General features: G+C 24.1%; 5 protein-coding genes across 5 annotated transcripts; 2 read left to right on the top strand and 3 right to left on the bottom strand.

Annotated features, from left to right (window-relative positions):
* Positions 1 to 1,141: 1,141 nt before the first annotated feature.
* PVVCY_1400180 (acyl-CoA synthetase, putative) lies at positions 1,142 to 3,364 on the top strand (the record flags this gene model as incomplete). Its single annotated transcript, XM_008625005.2, has 1 exon — positions 1,142 to 3,364. The coding sequence occupies one exon, from the start codon at positions 1,142 to 1,144 to the stop codon at positions 3,362 to 3,364; it is 2,223 nt and encodes a 740-aa protein (XP_008623227.2).
* Positions 3,365 to 4,387: 1,023 nt separating this feature from the next.
* On the bottom strand, positions 4,388 to 5,737 carry PVVCY_1400170 (lysophospholipase, putative; the record flags this gene model as incomplete). Its single annotated transcript, XM_037634823.1, has 1 exon — positions 4,388 to 5,737. The coding sequence occupies one exon, from the start codon at positions 5,735 to 5,737 to the stop codon at positions 4,388 to 4,390; it is 1,350 nt and encodes a 449-aa protein (XP_037490869.1).
* A 3,017-nt stretch (positions 5,738 to 8,754) lies between these two features.
* On the bottom strand, positions 8,755 to 9,509 carry PVVCY_1400160 (Plasmodium exported protein, unknown function; the record flags this gene model as incomplete). Its single annotated transcript, XM_008625007.1, has 2 exons — positions 8,755 to 9,348; positions 9,438 to 9,509. The coding sequence occupies 2 exons, from the start codon at positions 9,507 to 9,509 to the stop codon at positions 8,755 to 8,757; spliced, it is 666 nt and encodes a 221-aa protein (XP_008623229.1).
* Positions 9,510 to 11,746: 2,237 nt separating this feature from the next.
* PVVCY_1400150 (orotate phosphoribosyltransferase, putative) lies at positions 11,747 to 12,514 on the bottom strand (the record flags this gene model as incomplete). The annotated part of the gene is made up of 1 exon (XM_008625009.1): positions 11,747 to 12,514. One exon carries the CDS (start codon positions 12,512 to 12,514, stop codon positions 11,747 to 11,749), a length of 768 nt encoding a protein of 255 aa, XP_008623231.1.
* A 4,532-nt stretch (positions 12,515 to 17,046) lies between these two features.
* Positions 17,047 to 20,664, top strand: PVVCY_1400140 (PIR protein CIR protein; the record flags this gene model as incomplete). The annotated part of the gene is made up of 3 exons (XM_008625010.2): positions 17,047 to 17,067; positions 17,197 to 20,301; positions 20,392 to 20,664. The coding sequence occupies 3 exons, from the start codon at positions 17,047 to 17,049 to the stop codon at positions 20,662 to 20,664; spliced, it is 3,399 nt and encodes a 1,132-aa protein (XP_008623232.2).
* Between the last annotated feature and the right edge of the window lie 1,303 nt (positions 20,665 to 21,967).

Below are 21,967 nucleotides of genomic sequence, written 5' to 3'. Positions count from 1 at the left end.
CATGCTTTATATCAAAATAATTAGGAGTTGTGGATCCCCAGTACGTAATATATGTAAATATTATCAAGCATTATGATATTTTTTACTATCGTTTTCTTTAAAGTGTGCAAATATTGTCAGGATGCAAAACACAAAATGCCTTATTTGTAGGCAAGGTAAAGTTCAATATACTTATGTATATTTTAATTATTTTAAAAAAATATATAGCTGTAAAGATTATACGCGTATGCATATATTGGGGATCAATATAATACGTAGCATTTGATAAGTTAAATAAAACAAAATAAATGATGTGAACACATAAAGATTATATTTATTTTTTTTTACTTATATATTTTCAATTAATGCTTATGCATTATATGCGTTAAAGGGTTGCTGTGTATTGAATTGAAACCAAAAATGGATTACCTATTAATAAAAGCGAGATGGGATTGGCAGTCCCTTTTTATTATATATAAATTTGAAAAAATTAAATGCGTACTTGCGTAATATAAACGCGCATGTGCACATTTTCCCCTTTCTCTGATTTTTTATTTATTCCTATTTATTATTATTTTATTATTATTATTATTGTTATTATTATGATTATTATTATGCATGCATATTACACATGGTCAAAACACATTATATTTGCCTGTAAAAATATATATGTTATATAAAAAATATAATTATTACTTATATATTTTAAATTACAAATTTTAAGTAATTTGAATATCCCCCCCAAAATTATAATTCTCTTTGTTTTGTTAGGCTATGTGTGCACTTGATTTATATTTTATATATATTATAAGTATGTATAAATCCATACATGAACAAATGAATAATTCGATTTAATCTGGATATGTTAGACTATTATTCAGAATAAATGATATAATGGATATTTTTGATGAAATTACTTTGATTATTTAAAATTATTTTGAAAAAAACACGCACAGTAAAATATCCTGAATATTCATATTTTTGGTATTTTTTGCCAATTTATCGTTTGTTTAATCATTGTGTTTCTTATATATCATGAACAAATATATAATTCTTTGTTTATGATAATTCGCTTGCAGTCAATATAACTATTTATAATTGAATTTATTAATAATAAAAAAAAATAAGGCTTTATAGCTTGTTGGAGATAATAATTTATGCAATGGCACAATCTAAATGTAAATGCGAAGGTAAAAAGGAGGGTACTGTTTCGTATGCTAAAGTGCATACATCATCGTCCAATAAAAATGAATCAGATGTTTATAAAGCATTAGATAAACCAGATCCAGGATATGAGCATGTTCTTGATTTAATAATAGAATCAGGACAAAAAAAACTGGATATGCCTGCAATAATTGAAAATGCATATGGAAAACGTGCTGAAACACATACATTCAAAATGTTGATAGATAAAGTTAATGCATTTTCATCTGTTTTAGATTCATATGATGGTGGTGTTCCTGAAAAATTATATGACGAAAAAGAAAACGATGGGAAATTTAAAATATTAGGTATATATGGAAATAACTCAATGAATTGGGTAGTAGCAGATTTGGCTGCTATGAGTAGTGGTGTTACTAGCTTAGTTATGCATTCGAGATTTAGTATTGATGAAGTTATTGATATTTTAAATGAATCTAAATTGGAATGGCTATGTTTAGAGTTAAAACATGCACAAGAATTACTGGAAAGAATAGATGATTTACCACATTTAAAAAAACTTATAGTACTTGATCATATCCCAATGAATGATCCTAAGAAACAAAAAGAATTAAATCAAAACAATAATACCGAAAAAAAATCCTTAAAAGGTTCCCGTAAAACGAAGGATTCGACATCTACTGCTGAAGAAATAGAATATAAAGAACTACTTGAAAAAGATAAACAAAATTCATATGATACATATATGAAATTTAAACAAGCTGCAAAAAACCATAACATAGAAATTCATTCGATGGAATATGCTATGGAAAAGTTGGCTCATGGTGGTGCAGACAAAAAGAAGCAAAATAAACCTCAAAATTTTATTAGTACGATTATTTACACCTCCGGAACTTCAGGACAACCAAAAGGTGTTATGCTAAGTAACAAAAATTTATATAATGCACTTGTAGCATCAAAAAGTTCCCAATTACTTGATTATTTTTCAGTAAAATATCATTTATCTTATTTACCCATGTCACATATATTTGAAAGAATAGTTATGTACTATTGTCTATCTGGAGCAGTTTCAATAAATATATTTAGTAACAATATAAAATATTTTAAAGATGATTTGATAGGATCAGAATCAAGTATAATAGTTGGTGTTCCTAAAGTTTTTAATAAACTTTACGGTGATATACAAACAGAAATAGCTAAACTTCCACCAGTAAAAAAATTTATTGTAAGCACAGCGTTAGGCATACGTAGATCGCATAGACATGGTAAACTTGATCGACTTGTTGAATCGATTACAGGTATTTCTAAAAAAATAAGAAATAAAATAAACCCATCATTGAAATCGTTTTTTAATGGTGGTGGAAAATTATCATCCGATGTCGAAAGCGAGTTATCACTTCTATTAGATGTTGATATATATCAAGGATTTGGTATGACCGAAACAGCTGGGCCAATTTTTCTACAAGATATTAAAGATAAAAGTATTGATACTATTGGTGGACCATATATAAAAAATGTTGAATATAAAGTATCCACATGGGAAACATATGATGCTAAATCAAAACCACCAAAAGGAGAATTATTAATTAAAAGTAATCAATTATTTAGAGGATATTTCTTAAAAGAGGATTTAACAAAAAGCTTATTCACAAAAGATAACTATTTTAAAACAGGTGATGTTGTACAAATTAATCAAAATGGATCCGTCACATTTTTAGATAGATCTAAAGGTTTACTTAAATTATCTCAAGGTGAATATATAGAAACAGAAAGTTTAAATAATTTATACTCAATGATTTCATATATTAATTATTGTGTAGCATATGGTGATGACACAATGGATGGACCCATGGCAATTTTATCCGTTGATAAAAATTTGTTTTCACAACATTTAGAAAATGATGGTATACTTAAGAAATTAAATATAACTAGAACGGAGTTTATAGATAAAGTATTAGATGAAGAAGTTAATAAAAAAAAAGAGTATGTTGATTATATTAAAAAAGATATGTTAGAAGCCTTTAATAAAGCAAATTTAAGTAGATATAATTTAATTAATGATATATATGTCACAATGGGATTATGGGATACCTCCAATTATTTAACACCAACTTTTAAAGTAAAGCGATTTAAATTAATCAATGATTACGATGTTTACTTCCAACAAGTGAAATCCCAATATAAAGACAAACTAAAGGCTCAAAAAGCTCCTGCAAAAAATTAATTAACAATAATATATTACCATATTATGAATTTCATTTTATATCTTTTGTTCACTCTTGTGTTTTGTATATTACATAAAAACTTGTTTTATGTTTATATAGAAAATAAAATGGAATTGTTTGTAATTCCAATTATATGAATAATTTAAATAAATAAAAATCTGTTGTTTATTATTTTTATTACACACAAAAAAAACATTTTTCATTCTTTGGGTTATAAATTTATTTAACAATTTCCGTAAAATAAGGGAATATATTAAATAAATATGTACATAAAATATAAGCAATTTATTTATTAACACTTAACTTGTTAATATTTAAAATTTATGTTTTTTTATTATTGATAATTTTACAAATATATTTGTTTCAAACATAGTAAATAGAATAACATCGACACACCAAATTAATATAAATACATTATAAATTAACCTATATTACATATGCAAATAGTAATATTATAAATTTAAGAAATTGTTTGTCTATTTTCCTTATGAAATACATATATTCATTAAGCATTATTATCGTAGAAAAAAACATATATACACATCTAAAGAATGCTTTTCCACAAATTTACGTAATAATACTTATCCAATTTAAATTGATTCAGCACGATTTTATTTAAAAATGGCACTCAATACTAAATTTGATTCGTCGGTTTTTTCCTCTTAAAATTGTATTACATATAAAGAAGAATCAAATAATAAATGATTATTATTTTAATTGCCCTTGTAGTAATTACGAGAACATAAAAACTAATTAAAAGTAAAGTTATTACATAATTAGTTTTAATTTGTATGAATTCACAAATTGACATTATATACAAATTTAATTTAAAAAGGAATTTGAAATGACAATGAGCACATATATATGCAAAAAGACATAATATATTTATTATTATTTTTTCTTGCTTTGATTTAAAAAATTCATCGAAAAAGTTACATTCACAATTATAAAAATGCAAAAAAATTATTAATATAAACAATATTAATGCAAATTTATATTTAATTTTCTTATCCATCTTCTATTTAGTTTTCATCATTGCTTCTTACATCAGAAATCCAATCAATAATTTTTTTTAAAATTTCTTCATTTCCTGGCGCCGCCGTTATAGCATGATCCATATCTTCAACAATATGTAAATCTTTTTTTTTAACTTTTGCTTTCTTGTGAAACGAAACAGCCGCTTTATAATAACAAACACTATCATCTTTTGAATGCACAAATAATATAGGAATATTTTTTGGCATATAATTAATATTGGAATTCACTGTGACTGTTGCTTTTATAAGTTCATATACATATTTAAATTGTGTGTCATCAGAATTTCTAAATTTATCATATCTATATGTATTATTAATATATTCGAACTGTTTATAATTTGGATCTGAGTGAAGTATTGCATTAGGCGCGACAAAAGATGCGAGGCCCAATACAGGTAAATACAAATACTTAACTAATGCATTTCCAACATTTCGTGTTTCATTTAATTTAATCATAGCAGATAAAGATACACAACCTTTAATATTGAATTTATCTAAATAATTATGGTATCCTACATGCTTATCATTACTACTAGCAATAGCATCTGTTGTAGCAGAGGTACTAGCACTAAAAGTACTTGGATCGCTATATTTAGAATTATTCATATCATTATCAATTTCATTAATATTATTAGAATTGTCTAATATTGGTTTACATTTATTATTTTTATTCGATTTTCCAGTATTAATGTTATATCCTTTTTCTTTATTTAATGTTTGTAACACTCTTAAAGCAATATTTCCTCCCATCGAATATCCAATAACATACATAGGAAGTTTTTTTTTTTTAGTTGTCACTATATCATAAGATTCATCATTCATTTGATTATCATTTAGGATATTATCACGCTTTTTATAATCATTTGAGATATTATCATCCTTTTGATTATCATTTGAAATTTCATCGTGAATTTGATCCATATATTGTATTACATCTTCAACTAGATCATCAAAAGAAGTAAAATTGCCTCTTACATTATTCAATGCTTGTGATTCTCCATGTCCTTGTAAATCTAATCCATATACTGAATAGCCATTTTGATTAAATTTTTCAATCCAACTATCTTTATAAATATAGTAATTATCAGTGTCTACTATTACGCCTTCGTTGTTATTTGGCATTTTTAAGTTTATTCTCATAAAATTTAATCGAGTATGAACTCTGAATCCATGTATTAACACTATAATTCCTACAGCATTTTTAGCTAGCCATCTATATGTTTTTAAAAGTAAACCATTTTTATTACATAACCAACCTATCTTAGGATCGCCATCTAATTTACCTACTGTAGGATTTTTTAATTCGTCACTATTCAATTCCATTTCTTCCATCATCAATACTATGGAATATAATAATCCATAATCCAATTAAAAATCATATATTTTGTTTTATAGCCAAAATATATGCATATATATCACATTTCCTTTTAATAAGGCATTTTTAATAGTAAATACTTTTGTTTTTTGGACAAAACGTTTATATTACATATATATAATTAAATTTTTACTTTTCAAATATATGTATATAGATTATTAACACAAAAAATATAGCATACTAATCGTATTATGGCGGCATATAAATTTATACATGCAAGCTTTAGATCATATTACATTAATATAAAATAATATTAATAGAATTGAATATATATTATAATAATATATAAAATCATAAACAAATTATATGAAACGGAAAAAAATATATGATTATACTTTATTTTATTTTCGAAATCTGTTTGAATATTTCATGCAATAATACGAAATTACAATTGATATAATATAATAATACAGATTGGTATATATTGTTTTTCGGTAATTTTTTTTTTTTGAATTTCTTAATTTCGATAGTTCAAATTTAGTCTTATAAAAAGTATATATTTAAAATATATAATGCTATATATTATTTTTTTATTAATAAATAATGATTTATATAATGTTTTTATTTAAAAAATATTAATGAGCAAATACAATATGCATATTATATTTATTTATAATAGCAACCAAAAAAAACAACAACCAAAAAAAAAACAACCAAAAAAACAACAATCAAAAAAAAAATTTTTATTTTTATTTCGACGCAATAGCAAGTATATTTAAGTTGATATAAATAAAAAGTTGTATATATTATTAATATAATTTTTTAATTGTAAGAATTATAAAATATAATAATTCCTTAGAAAGAAATATTATTAACAGATATAACATTTTATAATTGGTAATGGCTTATGACATTAATTATGCATTATATATAAGTAAATTTATAAAAACATCTACGTTTTTTTATTTAAAATAACAAATGTTTTATTCATCTCAAAAGTATTGTCTATAATTAATAACATATTGCTAAAAATTATGTTAAAATTTTAATTTTTTATTTTATGTATTTATAATTTATATTATTATCACAATTGAGTCAATATATATGCTAATATATTTAGCATAAAATACCAAAATAAAACGATCCAAAATGGTAGAAAAAAAAACTGAATCCATATTTTTAAATATTCTCAAAATGTATATAATATAGTGTTTTTAAGGGTTATCTTTGTAGCATTTTAAATTATCAAGATATGAAAAAACAATTGTGTTTAATACATTTTATTATTTAATATTTGCCGATATATTATAAACTCTAAAAACATTATGCTATATTTTTTCAAAAAAATGCACGCTATATAAAATATTCAAAAAATAAACTTCTTAAAAATATATTAGCATTATTATATAAAATACATTAAATTAAGTCTGAGGAATGTTGTTAATTAAGAGTGAATATAATTGGGCATAAAATAGTAAATAAAATGCTTAATAAGCGTTTTTTCTCTATGCTTTACATTTTTGGTTTTTATTCGATCAGGATTATGTTCTATGGAATCTATGTTTTGAGTTAGGGTTATATTTTTATTAATATTATTATAATTTGACCACATTTATTGGTCTATAAATACGAATTGAATATTTGTACCATATTGTAGGTTTAATCACGAGATTATCCCTATGCTTGTAAACAAAGAAAGGTTGATAAGCATTAAATGAAGGGAATACATAAATAAAAGTTCCTCATAAATAATAACGGTTATATTTGTAATATTCACCAAATTAATGCATATAGATGCATCATAACATTAAAAGACATAAACAAATTATATACAAATAAAACATTCTTAAAACACAAAAAACACTTTATGATGTTAATTTAAATAAATGACATTCATGAAAATAAATCGTTTTATTAACATAAATCGTCTAATATTACGGTGATAAAAAATATATATGAAGGAAAAAATAATCTAAAGCCTTTCCAATAATGCATTTTTGTTAAATGGAACCATGTTCATCAACCTAAGAAAAAAAACACAAATGGGTGGATATATAAAATACTTAAATTTTGTGCAAAATCCAGTATATATAATAAATATGTACATGTATTTAAATCAATATTTTTTAACATTTATTGAAATAAATTATTATGTTATTAAAATTTGTATATCGCTTAGAAATTGGACACGGATAATATTAACACTTAATTATATTCTTAAAATTATAGAAAATAAAATTGAAAACTGAATAACCCCTTTGAACTAAATTCCCTTTATATAGATATGAACTTTTCATGTGATAACTGTATAGATCTTACATAAAATATTTTTAGTAATCACAAAAAAGAATGTATAATTAAAAATTTAAAGGGTGTGTGTAATGAGTCCTGGAAATGAACTACAACATCAATAAAAATGTGCATGAGATACATATCCAAATTATACTTTAAATCATTAATTAATTTTATATATATTTTTATGTATAATATGCTCTCCCTTTTTACTTAAATTAATGTTAAGTGTAAACGATAAAATGATTTAACATGTATATGATGTTAGTTGGAGTTTTTAATTGATATTAAATATATTTATCAAACAAAAGAAACAAATAAATGCCAAATAAGAAGAAAAATAATAAAAGCAAACACCGTTCGAATTTTTATGACAATTCTATATTATATGTAAATACATTAAATTATGCAAAATATGCAATAAATCAAAGTTTTTAAAGAAAAACACATATGATAAATATATTTATTTCATAGTACATATTTATGGAAAATATATGCAAATACAATTTTTTATTATCATTTTAAAGATGTTATTGCCAAAGCATAAACAAATCTTGAAATATACAATTTATGCATCGGGATACATAAAAAATGTAAATATTTACTATTAGATGTAACTATATCAATAAAAATTGTTTATTAATATCCACAAATTTTTATGTATAATTATAGTTTAAGGTTCCAATGCATGTATATATTTTATGTTTCATTGCATAAATGAATTTTAAAATGCCCTTAAATAATATTAAATATTTACTTTTCTAGTATTAAAAAACGCAATACGTATTAGATGGAAGACAAATACAAACGAAGATCCGGTTAACCAATAGTTAAGCGCATCAGCAGGAGCAAACATATTATTACTCAATGCTTGGTGAATTGGATAACTCACCCCAAAAGCTGTAGGACCAACAAATCCTGCTTGCATATTCATATTGGTCACATATTTTTTCATTTTCTTTTTATTAATACCCAAAAAATATTTGGGATTTTTTTTATGATCACCTGTTAAGCAATCTCGTTTACTGTATGTTTGGCAATTAGAAGAATATCTTTTGTCCTCAACTTCTGTTTCATCATCATCGTCATCATCATTCATATTATTATTATTTATATTTTCTTCTATATAATTTTCTAAATTAACAATATCGTTTTCATTTATATTTATTTCCAAATCTCCTTTTTGTGATTCGGTATTGAATTCCTTTTCTTTTCGGCGATGTGAACTTAGAGGATTCGTGGTTGGTGGTGCTTCACGCTCTGTTAATAATCTATTAATTCTTGATGACAATGTAATTGTTGCATCATGGCCTTTAAATATATGCTCGCTCTTATTCGACTAAAAATTGTACACATAAATCAAATATATATTGGAATAATAATAGCATCATAATAATAGAATCAGTTTATGTATCATATTTATCTTACCTCATTTTGGTAATATTGACAACATACTATCAAGGCAAATATAAAAGATTTAATCGAAAATACTGAATTCATTTTTTTATTCGGTATCTTAATAGTTTGAATAACTAAATAAAAGATAAATGCTTTGGGATTAGTTATATTTAAATAATAATATTATCATTAATTAGCAAGATAATTTTATTTTATGTATGGGTTTATTAAATAATTAAATCCAAGAAAACGTAAAAAAATATCAATATAATTTATATAGGCTTCACAAGTTATATTAATATCTTATTATAGTTATATTTCTAATTATACAATTATAACGATCTTTACAAAAAAAAAATCAATATATATCTAATTAAAAACAAATTAACTAGAATTAAAATTCATAAATATAATAAATAATGAAAATAATGATTGCCATATAAAAATTATATGATATTTCCCAATACTTCTTTTTATGTAAAGTATATATTGATGTATCTTGTGTTTTATTATTAATATAAAAAGTAAGTATTAATAAACCTTAAAAAAATTGGAAATATTAAAAATAGCAAAAAATAAGCACAAAAAATTATATATTAAAAATAGTATAATAATGTAATAGTTGTAAAATATGTAATTATATATACAAAAAATTAAAAGGTGGTTATTTTTTATTCGATCCTAAAATATTTATAATTTTTTATATAATTTTTTCTTTTATAAATAAAATGCGTGAATACTTTCGCCCTATAATAATAATTTTGTGAGCAATGCCGCCTCGCTATAAAAAATAATTATTTTGTTAATTTTATTACATATAATCGTTACTACGAATAACAATTAGTAAAATAAAATTCCGATAAATGAAAAATTATAAAATTAAATGGATTAAATTAAGTAAAATAAAAATATAAATTTTAATAAAATTAATATAAATATAAATATGCTTATGCAATATATATTAATTTAATATTATTTATAATAATATTTTAAAGTATTATAGAAAAAGGGATTTAAAAATGTCAATAAATATTTTCTGGGTATAAAAAATAGTTTTTTTATAATATTAACAGCCAAATTGACGTCGTTATTTTATATAAATAGATTAAATAAATACCATTATTTTATATTTTGTCCTGAATATCGTAAATAATAATATATTTTCAAATATCTTTTACATAAATCCATGTTATATTATTCAAACATAATAAAATTTGTATCATATAATATAAATGGTGTCATACACAAATTTTAAAAATAATTTTAATAGTTTTTTTAAAATGTTATTTATACATGAATATATGTATATACTTCAATCTTATCACATGCAACCCTTTCCTAGCTATAATAACAAATATTGTTTCTCATTAATAAATTATATAAATAAGCTTTCATTTTTAGCGAAATTAATGGTTATAAGCTTGCCCGAATATTAGCAGCAGAAATAACTTAATGCCATCAGGTTTTTGGTTGCGGGTTTATGTTTTATGGCTTATGGTTTTTGGTTTAGGGCAGTGTAATAATTGTGAGAATGATAATGATGAAATTATGGTTGGATGTATATCCCTTCTTAAAACAATTTATGATTCTGATTTGATTAGAATGATGTACCAAATAATATGAATATTATCGAATATATTATCATATGGTTAATTTATATGTTAAACCTAAAAGATGGTAACCCCATCAGCAATTTATATGACTTTTATTATAAATATATAAATCAACGTGGAGGACATAGCTTGGTTTCAACTAATGGTAAAGATTATTCTAACATTATTAATAATCTTATATTTAATAATAACTATTTGGTGGATATGAATAAGAACATTATATCTAAATTTTATAATTTATTAAAATCATTATGTAGATGTATAATGATATTAATAAGGATACGTCAAATTGCACCCAATATTATAAAAAAGCTAAAACATTTGTTGATGAATATAGTAAACTTCTTAATAATAATGATTTTGATAATGATGACAGTTCATATAGAACATTATTCAATATAAGAATATTTTTTATTATTATGTGATAAAAGAAGGAAGCATGCGAAAGAAAAAAATAAATGAAAATAGAGGGCTTATAAAAATATATTGGAAAAATTATATTACAAACTCAGAACTAACGATACACTTTTAACACAAATAAAGACTTATACACTTAAGCACGCAATACACATAACCTACACATTGATAACATATGCATGTCTACTTTTATTTCTTTTCATTTAATTTTTTTTTCGTTTAAAAACTTGTGAAAGTAAATATAGAGCTCAGATTCAAAAAGCAAAAAAGAAAATCACAATCATTATTATTTCTAGTATATATTTTTTTTTAATCTGTATAATTTTTAATTAAATGTGAAATATCGTCATTTCCATTAATAAGGCTATATATTGGAATGTTGTGTTTTTGTTCGAATATGTCTTTAAAATAAACTTTTTCATTTTTTTCATTCATTTTATATTCATTTCTGTTAATAACAACTACCCATGCAACAATTTCTAAATACTCAAATGCTTTCATTTTTTTAAATATATCTGTTAAAACTATTCCATAACTAAATACATCATCAATTACTACGACTTTTTTTTTATCAGTTTTTTTTTCAACTTGTACACTACCAATATAATTTTCTTCTAAGTTTCCTACAATAAATGATTTATCTCCATAGTCTTTTTTCTCTTTTCGGTCATATAAAAAAAATATATTATGAAATTTATTTGTGGTAAGTAAAAAATGGCTAGTCAATGTTACAATAGGTATTCCTTTATATGATGCTCCAAATAAATAATCAAATGACAGTTTTTTTGAGAGTATTAAATCGGATAATAAAAAAGAAATAATATTTGCTGATATGGCATTATTTAGAAAACCCATGGAAATATAATTATTTACTTTTTTTTTTGATTTTAAAGTAATATCTCCATATAATATTACTTTATATTTTACAAGAGCATCTACTAATAATTTTTTCATTTCTTTTATATCATCATTATTGCTATTATCATTACCTAGTTTTATTTTTTTACATAGCTCATCATATTTTGTGCGTAATTCTTCTTCGCTTATATGCTTTGTTTCTTTGTTATGTCTTTCCATCTTTTTTAAAGCTTAATCGTCAAAAATGAAAAATATAAAAAATAGCAAACAATTTTAATTTGAAATAAATAATAAAACTGCTTGGAAATATAGGTGTGTTTTTCTTATATATCTTAGTTTTCTACAAATTTTAATGTAATTTTACTAATAGTACAGAATTAAAAATAGTAAAAAATTAAAATTTGAAATAAATAATAAAACTGGTTGACAATATAAGTGTGTTTTTCTTATATATTTTAGTTTTCTATAAATTTAAATGTAATTTTACTAATAGTATAGAATTAAAAATAGTAAAAAATTAAAATTTGAAATAAATAATAAAACTGGTTGACAATATAAGTGTGTTTTTCTTATATATTTTAGTTTTCTATAAATTTAAATGTAATTTTACTAATAGTAAAGAATTAAAAATAGCAAAATAATAAAATTTTTATATAAAATATGGGGGAATAACAAATAGAGAGATAATAAATTTTTATATAAATATATGGAGAATATTTTCCACATAATATATTATTTTTTTTATAACCACAATGCATGCAAAAATATAATTGAAATTTATATGAAGTTTAATTAATGTATCTCCCTTATGACAAAAAAATAAACGGATATATATTTTGTTTGGTATATTTAAGGACCATATATACACAAAAAAAGCATGTCAAATAGTTTTAAAAATGTTGAAAAAAATAATATAAAACAAAAGGAAAATAAAAAAATATTTTTTATAACAATTTTTTTTTTATATTAAGTTTACAACTATTTACAAAGTGAAAAAATACTATGTTATCATCAACGCCATTTTAAGAGAATGCTCAACTTCTTTTTTACGACAAATAAAAAATATAAAATATTTATTGAGTTTGTGTCATAATGGTTTTGTAAAATGGATATTAAACTATTCCAATTTTTTACATTATAATATGATGTTGATTTATTATTCAATCAATAAAACAAACATTCATTCATCTATTTTAGAAAATATCATTATATTTTTATATAAATTTTTACTGAACAATTATAGAAATTATTGGATGTACCATATAGCAAGGATCTAGAGGGGCATTTTTTAAAAATCTTATTATGAATTTTTTCAATAATAAATAATTTATAAAATATATATATTTTGTCATTCATTATATTAATATTGTTTGCATTCTTAAAATTATATAAATAAATTGAAAAACTAATGAACCATTATAATAACATCATATTTATACAAATTATAAAATAAATATAATTTCGTATTATAATTATATAAATATTTTTTAAATTATAATTATTATTTTAGATACATATAATAATAGTAATAAACAAATTTACATATTTATCATTTTAATACTTATATTAAGTTATAAAATCGGCCTGCATAGCATTTTATATATTATTTAATTTTATTTCCCTCCAGTTTCTCATAATAAATATTAAATTATTTAAATCAACGTTATTTTATAGAATCAAATCGATACTTTGGAATATCTGTCTATGTCGATTTCGACACTTGATTGATTGTCCCATAAACCATTAACCACGAATTAACAATAAATATAAAAAATACATAGTTAAACACAATTACCACTAAGTTATATTAACACGAAATTCAATTGTTATAATTTTTCTTATATATATTTAAAACAATTTGCTAAACAATAAATATTATTAAAAATTATACAAATTAAATCCAATGTGATACTTAACCCTAACCCATTTGTGGGTTCCCAAACACTACCTTAACCTTGACCCATCACATAAAAATTATATAAAAAATATGAAAAAATGCAATAATTTACACATATATATTTATATTTTATTGATTATATTATTAAATTATTCTTATAAACCCAAAAATTATCGTTAAAGAATATCGTCAGGGTTCAGGGTTTTAGGTTTAGGGTTTAGGTATTCATCCTTTACGAATATGTATTTGCATTATTAATTTGTTTATAATTTGATAATATTTTGGTATCCAAATACTGATTAAATACAAGTTCCATCCCCGTATGTTTAATCTCGAGATGATGTCCAAATATGCAACGAAAAAATGGGCATGGCCATTAATATGAAAGGGGCCACATAAAATATTTCTTATAAGTTATAATACTTTCATATAATTCGTTCGTATATATTAAACGGGGAAATGCTATAATTTCACATTTTATATTTTATTGGTAATTTTTGGCTAACTATATATAAGAGGCCTTATTATTTATTATGTAAGGCATGCTAACCCCATAGCTATATTGAATCATAAATAACACTGCGTTTTCTTTATTTGATGACGCATTTTATTTAGTAAACCATATTATTTGTGTCATTATTATTTTGATTTAAATTGTATTTTGAACCAAACAATATAATAATATTATATATGAAGTTATAATATATAATTTGATTCATTTGTAAATTTTATCTACATTATAATATAACTTCAGGTTAATATGTGATTTTAAGATTAATTAAGCATATTACAACATATAATAGGTAATCACAAATATAGATTCATAAATGTCGATCGAGGTTCGATAATACAACGATATCTATAAAAAGCATTTTATGCATCTAACATTTTTAATAATACAATAAAATTATATTATAGATATATGTATAATATTTTATTAAATTTTAACAATATATAATATTTTCGCTTTATCTGATTTCTTTACATTTTATTAAAATTAATTAGTATTAATAGAAGTTTATTTATACAATTTAATTTATTTACCACACTGCATAATAACATATTAGTCACTATTAATTTTTAAAATTTATAGTTTTGAGGTATAAATATATTATATTTAAAATAGTTAAAAAATAAAATATAAAATATTAATAAAATTTCATATAATATTTTGTTCTAATAATTTTCTAGTAGTTATAAATAGCATTATTATTATATGAATATACATATAAACTAGTAAAATATCTACCAATAATATTTAAATATTGTTTTATTGTGAAAATTTCACATAATTAAATATTAATTTTGTAAAGAAAGCAAATAATAATAAATTTTATTTGAACAATAATATTTATACTAGGTTATTATATATGCACAAACTTATAAAATTATATTTTAAATATAGTGGTATTACGAAATAATATATGCCCTAAAATGTTGCACTTTAAAACAATGAAGCAAGGAAAATTAGTAATTGGTTTAAAGTATTTCTCTTTAGTGCATTAATTATTTCGTTGTAGTGTACAGTGGTATATTAGTAGAAATCATAGCAATAATAATGGATTAGTATGCTACTAAATATGAACAATATATTATGTTTATTTGATGCACTATATGGGTATAAATTAGTTAAACATGTTCTTAAAGGTACGATAAGATTAAAATTGTATGCATAATAAATCAAATAAAATACTACATTTTGTTGCTAAGTATATTTTATTATGGTGCTATGACATTAAAGTTATCAATCAATATAATAATAATTCCATAATGCTCGTTAAAAATACAGCTATTTCGTTATATAAATAAATAATGTTTTATTATAAAATATATAACACATAATATATGTTTAGATTATAAGTATAAATGTGTACTTAAAATGGTAGATCATATTATATTGATTCTCAAATTAATTAATTATTCTAACCAAAGTATTTATAGAATTTTTAAATAAAAATTAATATATTAAATTATATTTATTTTCTTTATTGTTTAAAATATCTTTTATAATTAATTATATATTAAATAGATAATAAGAATGAAAAGAATAATATACATTTTATTATAATAACTATTACCCCAAAACTAATTTATATTCATGACTCATTTTAATTATAATAGCTCAATCAATATATTTGTATATTATGCTTTTTTAATTTTAAAAATTAGATACTATATACACTCAAAACTATTGATTAAGTTAAATAATAATATTATATTTCATTTATTTAGAAAAGGAAATAATATTAAATTTAAACACAAATAATGTTTTATACTTGTTAGAAATTATATAAAAAAGTGTAATATTTCAAATTGAATAATAACATATATCAATACATGGTATTCAAATAATGAGATACAAATACATTTTTAACAATTATAGTAATAACATATTTTTAATTCTTTATATATTTATAATAATATAAAATTGGTTATGTTTTTACTATAAATCAAGAAAAGCATAGTTCTATAATGTAAGAACGTATAATAATTAGAAAATGTGTTTTATTTAAACTTATTAAAATGTTACACAAAATAATACAATGAAGCTATTACAAATATTATTAAGAATAGCGATATTTCGCATATGATAAAAATGTTTCGAACAAATCACAATATAAGGATACTTATCTAAATTGTAGTAAAAGTGAACATATGTTTTATTTTATTATATTGTTGTATATTAATTTTAAATTAATATTATTATTGAGAAAAATGCTAATAGTGCGTTTATGTTTGACAATTTTATATAGAGAAATCGATCCATTGTTTAATCTATTTTGTTCCAGTGTATATATTTTATATAAAAACAATATGATGCCAATCTACAGTTTAAAAACAAAATTCCATTACAATGAAGAACTACAAACGAATGGTAAATAACCTTATTTTAAAATAAAACATATTTATCCTTAATTTTATTATGTTTAAATTATATTTAAATAGTATTAAATTTTATTTGATAAATTTTGAATTAATTTATATTTTTATAACTATTTCTTAGTGTAAGTTACTTCTCGAAGGTGATAGTTATTTTAATGATGAAAATGTCGATACCCAGAAATTTAACAAAAACACAAAAGCCAAAGGATATTGTAGTAGCGATGGTTGTAAAACAAATGAAGATCGTATTAATTCTTTGACCGTATATATATATAAGGAATTCAAAGATTCAATATCAAGAAAAGAAAGGTATAATAATTATGATGAATATTTATTGATGTGGATAAGCGATAAATTATTTAAGATTGACTACGAAAGCAAAGGCGATAATAAAAAAAAAGGCTTTGTCTATCTTATTACTTTAAATCAGGCTTATGAAAAGTATTTAGAGAAATATAAAGCAAAATTGGATTATTGGGTTCTTTTAAATATGAAGCAAGGTTTGAAAGAAGCTAATCTCAAGTATATGAGCGAATTTTATAAGTTACTTAGTCACATATGTAAAACAATTACATATTATGAAACAAAGGGCGTCGAAAGTAGTGAATTTTCTAAAAATTCTATCGGTTGCAATCGTCAATATAAAACCCTTTATAATAACATTCCTAAATGCAATTCATATCTTTATTTATTGAATAAATTAAAAGGTATATATGATGATTTTAGAAATTATGCTATTAAGAGAAATAGTTCAAACAATGGTTTAAAAACTAAACTTCAAACACTTACAACAGAAGATGGAAAAGTGATGAAGGCGGCGAGAAGTTTTAAAACATATGACTTCAGTGATTCACAATGTAAACTTCCCAAAAAAAAAAAAAAAATAGACTCATCAAAAAAAGCGGAACCACCAGGGCCCCAATCATCAAGTCAAGCACCGAGCTCTGAAAATAAAGGGAATATGGAGGGCACTAAACAAAGCGGGCAAAAAAATGGAAGCGATATATCAACAGGTACAGATGCTGGAACAGGAAATCCAGGTAGTGTATCAGGTGGAGGGCAAGATAGTAAAGTAGGAGATTCAGGGAGTGGGACAGGGGGTGCAAGTGGTGGATCAGATAGTGACTCAGGCAATCAAGGAGGAGATACAGGTGGCGATAAAGGAAGTCAAAATGGATCAGAAGATTCAGAAACTGGTTCAGGTAGTGATCAAGGAAGTCCAGGTGATGGAGCTGGAGGTACAAATAGTAGATCAGGTAATCAAACAAAAGGTTCCGGGAATTCAGCACCTGCTTCAGATGGTGCAGGTATACCACCATCACAATCAGGACCGTCACCAAAACAAGGGCAACAACCACAACAACCATCAAACGTTTTACCATCGGGATCATCTGGAACAAGTACACCAACATCAACAGTACAACAACCATCACCACCAAAAAGAGTCGAGCCGCCACCAGTATCATCAACACCACAAACACCTCAAAAATCGGAAACACATCATCAAAGTGGAACACAGGATTCAGGTAGTACTAAGGGAAGCAAAGATGGAGGATCCAATGTAGCAGAAGGTGGAGCCAGTAGGCCAGAAAGTCCAGAGGGAAAACCAAACCAGGTGGATAACTCCTCGGCAGGTTCCAAAGAAGGAAGTCAAGGAAGTTCAGGTAGTCAAACAAAAGATTCCCAGAATCCAGTACCTGCGCCATCGGGAGCAAGTACATCACAATCATCAGATACAGAAAAACAACCAGGACCAGTGAAACAACCAGACCCAAAACAAACAAACCCATTACCAGCAGTACCACCAGCACCGCCATCACAAGATGGAAGTTCATTACAAACACCTAAAACAGGGGAAATTCATGAAAATGGGCCAGGAGGTCCAGGTGATGGAAAAGGAGGCGCAAGTAGTGGGTCTGTTGTTACACAAGGTAGACAAGGAGGATCGTCGGTCGGATCAGGTGATGGATCTGGGAGTACAGATGTTGGAAAAAAAGATATAAATAGTGGATTAGGTAGTCATGGAGGTTCAGACACTCCAGTAGACAAAGATGGTGATCAAAAAAGTTTAAATAGTGATACAGGAGATTCAGTTAATGTTCCAGATGGTGGACAAGGTAGTGGAATCAATGGATCTGGGGGTGCAGGTGTTAGATTAGATGATCAATCAGTTAAAGATAGTCAAGAAGGTATAGGCGATGGAAAAAATGAACAAGGAAGTAAAAGTGGTGAATCCGGTGATGGATCGGGAGGTTCAAACAATATGCAGCCAGAATCATCTAAAGGAACAGGAAGTCTAGGGGGTGCATCTGGTGGAAAAGGAGGTTCAAGTGGTGGACCAGATGGGGGAAAAGAAGATCCAGGTAAGGGAGTTAATGGAGAAGGTAGTGGGCTAGGTGGTCAAGGAAAATCATCTGATAAAACAGATGTTCAAACAAAACCTTCCGTGGATCCATCACCTGCATCATCTGGAACAGGTACACCAGAATCACCAGGTACATCACCATCGCCACCACAATCAGAACCTGGACAACCACAACAAGGGCTGCAAGGACAACAACCACATAAACCACCAGAATCCCCCCCAGTGAAACCACCACTACAGCCAACACCATCACCAGGAACAGCAACCTTACCACCAGCACCACCAGTACCATCAACACAGCCACAACCAGCAGATTCATTACCAACAGGCCCATCATCTTTAGAAAATAATCCTTCATTACCCAAATCTCAAACAGGAGACTCAGATAATAAAAATGGATCAAATACTCCAGATAGCGGTAAAGAAAATACAGGGGACAGAAGTGGTAATGAAGGAGGTCAGAGTGACGAAAACAGAAACCTTGGTAATGCACCAAAAGACCCATCAATAAATCCACCGCCATCAACTCCTCCAAAAGATCCAGTACCAAATCCAACACCAACTTCACCGAAAAAAAAACAACCATCTCCCCAAACACAATCTATCACGCAGCAACCCACACAAATCGATCCACATAATCAGAAAACAAATGATCAATTGGTAAAATCACCAAGTCCTGAACCCATTTTGAGAACACCTTGGAATATAATTCCAACTACGTGGAATGGATCAGAGGATTGTAAACCTAAAATAAAATTTATTAATACCACATTAGTGTGTTGCACATCTAAACAGTGTAGTTTAACTGGAATTTCAGTTACACTTATTTTAATACCCATTATTTTATTAATTGCATATAAGGTAAATAATAATATAATTACTAAATACAACACTTTTAAAGAATTTTTATTATTGTAAAAAAATATATATTCCCCTATATTTTTATTTTAGTGTTTATCGTTTGGATCATCAAAAAAATCGGAAAAAAAAAACATGAAGAGAGTTATAAAATTAGTTGATGGAAACAGAAAGACAAAAATAATTATAAGTTCAAATGATAGGATCAAACACATAAAACCGGTTATAAATTCAGTTGGGGGAAAAAAAGATCCATTATTAAATATATACAAGATTATGCAGGCAGATCCTGCACCATTTATTAATTTATTTTTTTTGTTGATTTTTTTTGTTTATAAAAGAAACCGCGATTTCATAGAATTATAAATTTAATTAACTTATATTTAAAATCGAATTAAAAAATGTATAAAATTAAAGAATACTAAATAGTAAATTTGTCCATTAATATATTTAATTTTTATAAATGGGAACCAATTTAAGGCTTTTTCCATATTTACAATAAAACATAAAATAAATTTTCTATGTGATGGAATTATCTATTATAACTGAATTATAATATTTCTTTGTCTTTAATTATTATTTATAAAAGTCAAATATTGTATTGTTTCAATATAAAAGGTGTCTTGCCACCTGCTAAATTAATACGACAAAATAAAGCGTTACTTATTAAGCGTACTTCATTTTTTGGTTTCATATAATAATAAATTGATATCCTTTTCAATAAATTGGTTATATGTGTATTATTTTTGTGATTAATATGTAATTTATTATTCATTTGGATGGTATTACTTAATATGAATATTTTATATAATTTTAATAAAAATATTAAATTTGACATTGTATATTCTGAGATATATATATATTAATGAATTTGAAATTTACTTATTTTTAGTTAATATTTATAATTGTTTTAAATAAACTTAAATTAAACACATTTGTTAATAAAATTATAAGCTGCATCGAGGGGTTAGGTTCAGGTATAGAATTGTGTTTTGAATTAGGATTCGTCGTATACTATAATTTAATTTTTTATAATTTGATAATATTTTTTGTCTGGAACTATTTATTAAATATGCGTACCGTCCATATATATTTAATCTCGAAATGAATCCCAAATATGTAACGAAAAAAGGAACATAGGCATTAATATGAAAGGGTCGCATAATAAATTCTCCATATGTTATAATACTTTCATCGAATTCGTTCGTATATATTAAATGCGGTAAAATTATATCTCCATATTTTATATTTATTGGGGATTTTTGGCTAACTATATATAAGAATCCTTATTATATAAGGGATAGTAGCCCATATTTATATTGAATTATGAATAACACAATATGTTTCTTTATTCGATGAAACATATTATTTGTGGCACTATTATTATGATTTAAATTATATTATACCAACTGAACTGTAATAATAAAACTATATATGTAGCAATATATTATAATAAGCCTTATTTTGAATATTCGTCTATATTACAACATATATTCAGATTAACATATGAGTTTTTAACATTAATTATACAAACTATCCAATATGCAATTAAAATATAGTGTTATTACGAAATAATATATACGTTCTAAAATGTTATATTTTAAAACAATGAAACAATGAAAATTAGTAATTGGTTTAAAGTAATTCTCCTGAGTGCATTAATTATCCC

Source organism: Plasmodium vinckei, assembly GCF_900681995.1.
Source record: "Plasmodium vinckei vinckei genome assembly, chromosome: PVVCY_14".
Lineage (NCBI taxonomy): Eukaryota > Apicomplexa > Aconoidasida > Haemosporida > Plasmodiidae > Plasmodium > Plasmodium vinckei.
Note: the sequence above shows the minus strand (reverse complement) of the source record. Positions and strands in the feature narration are given on the sequence as shown.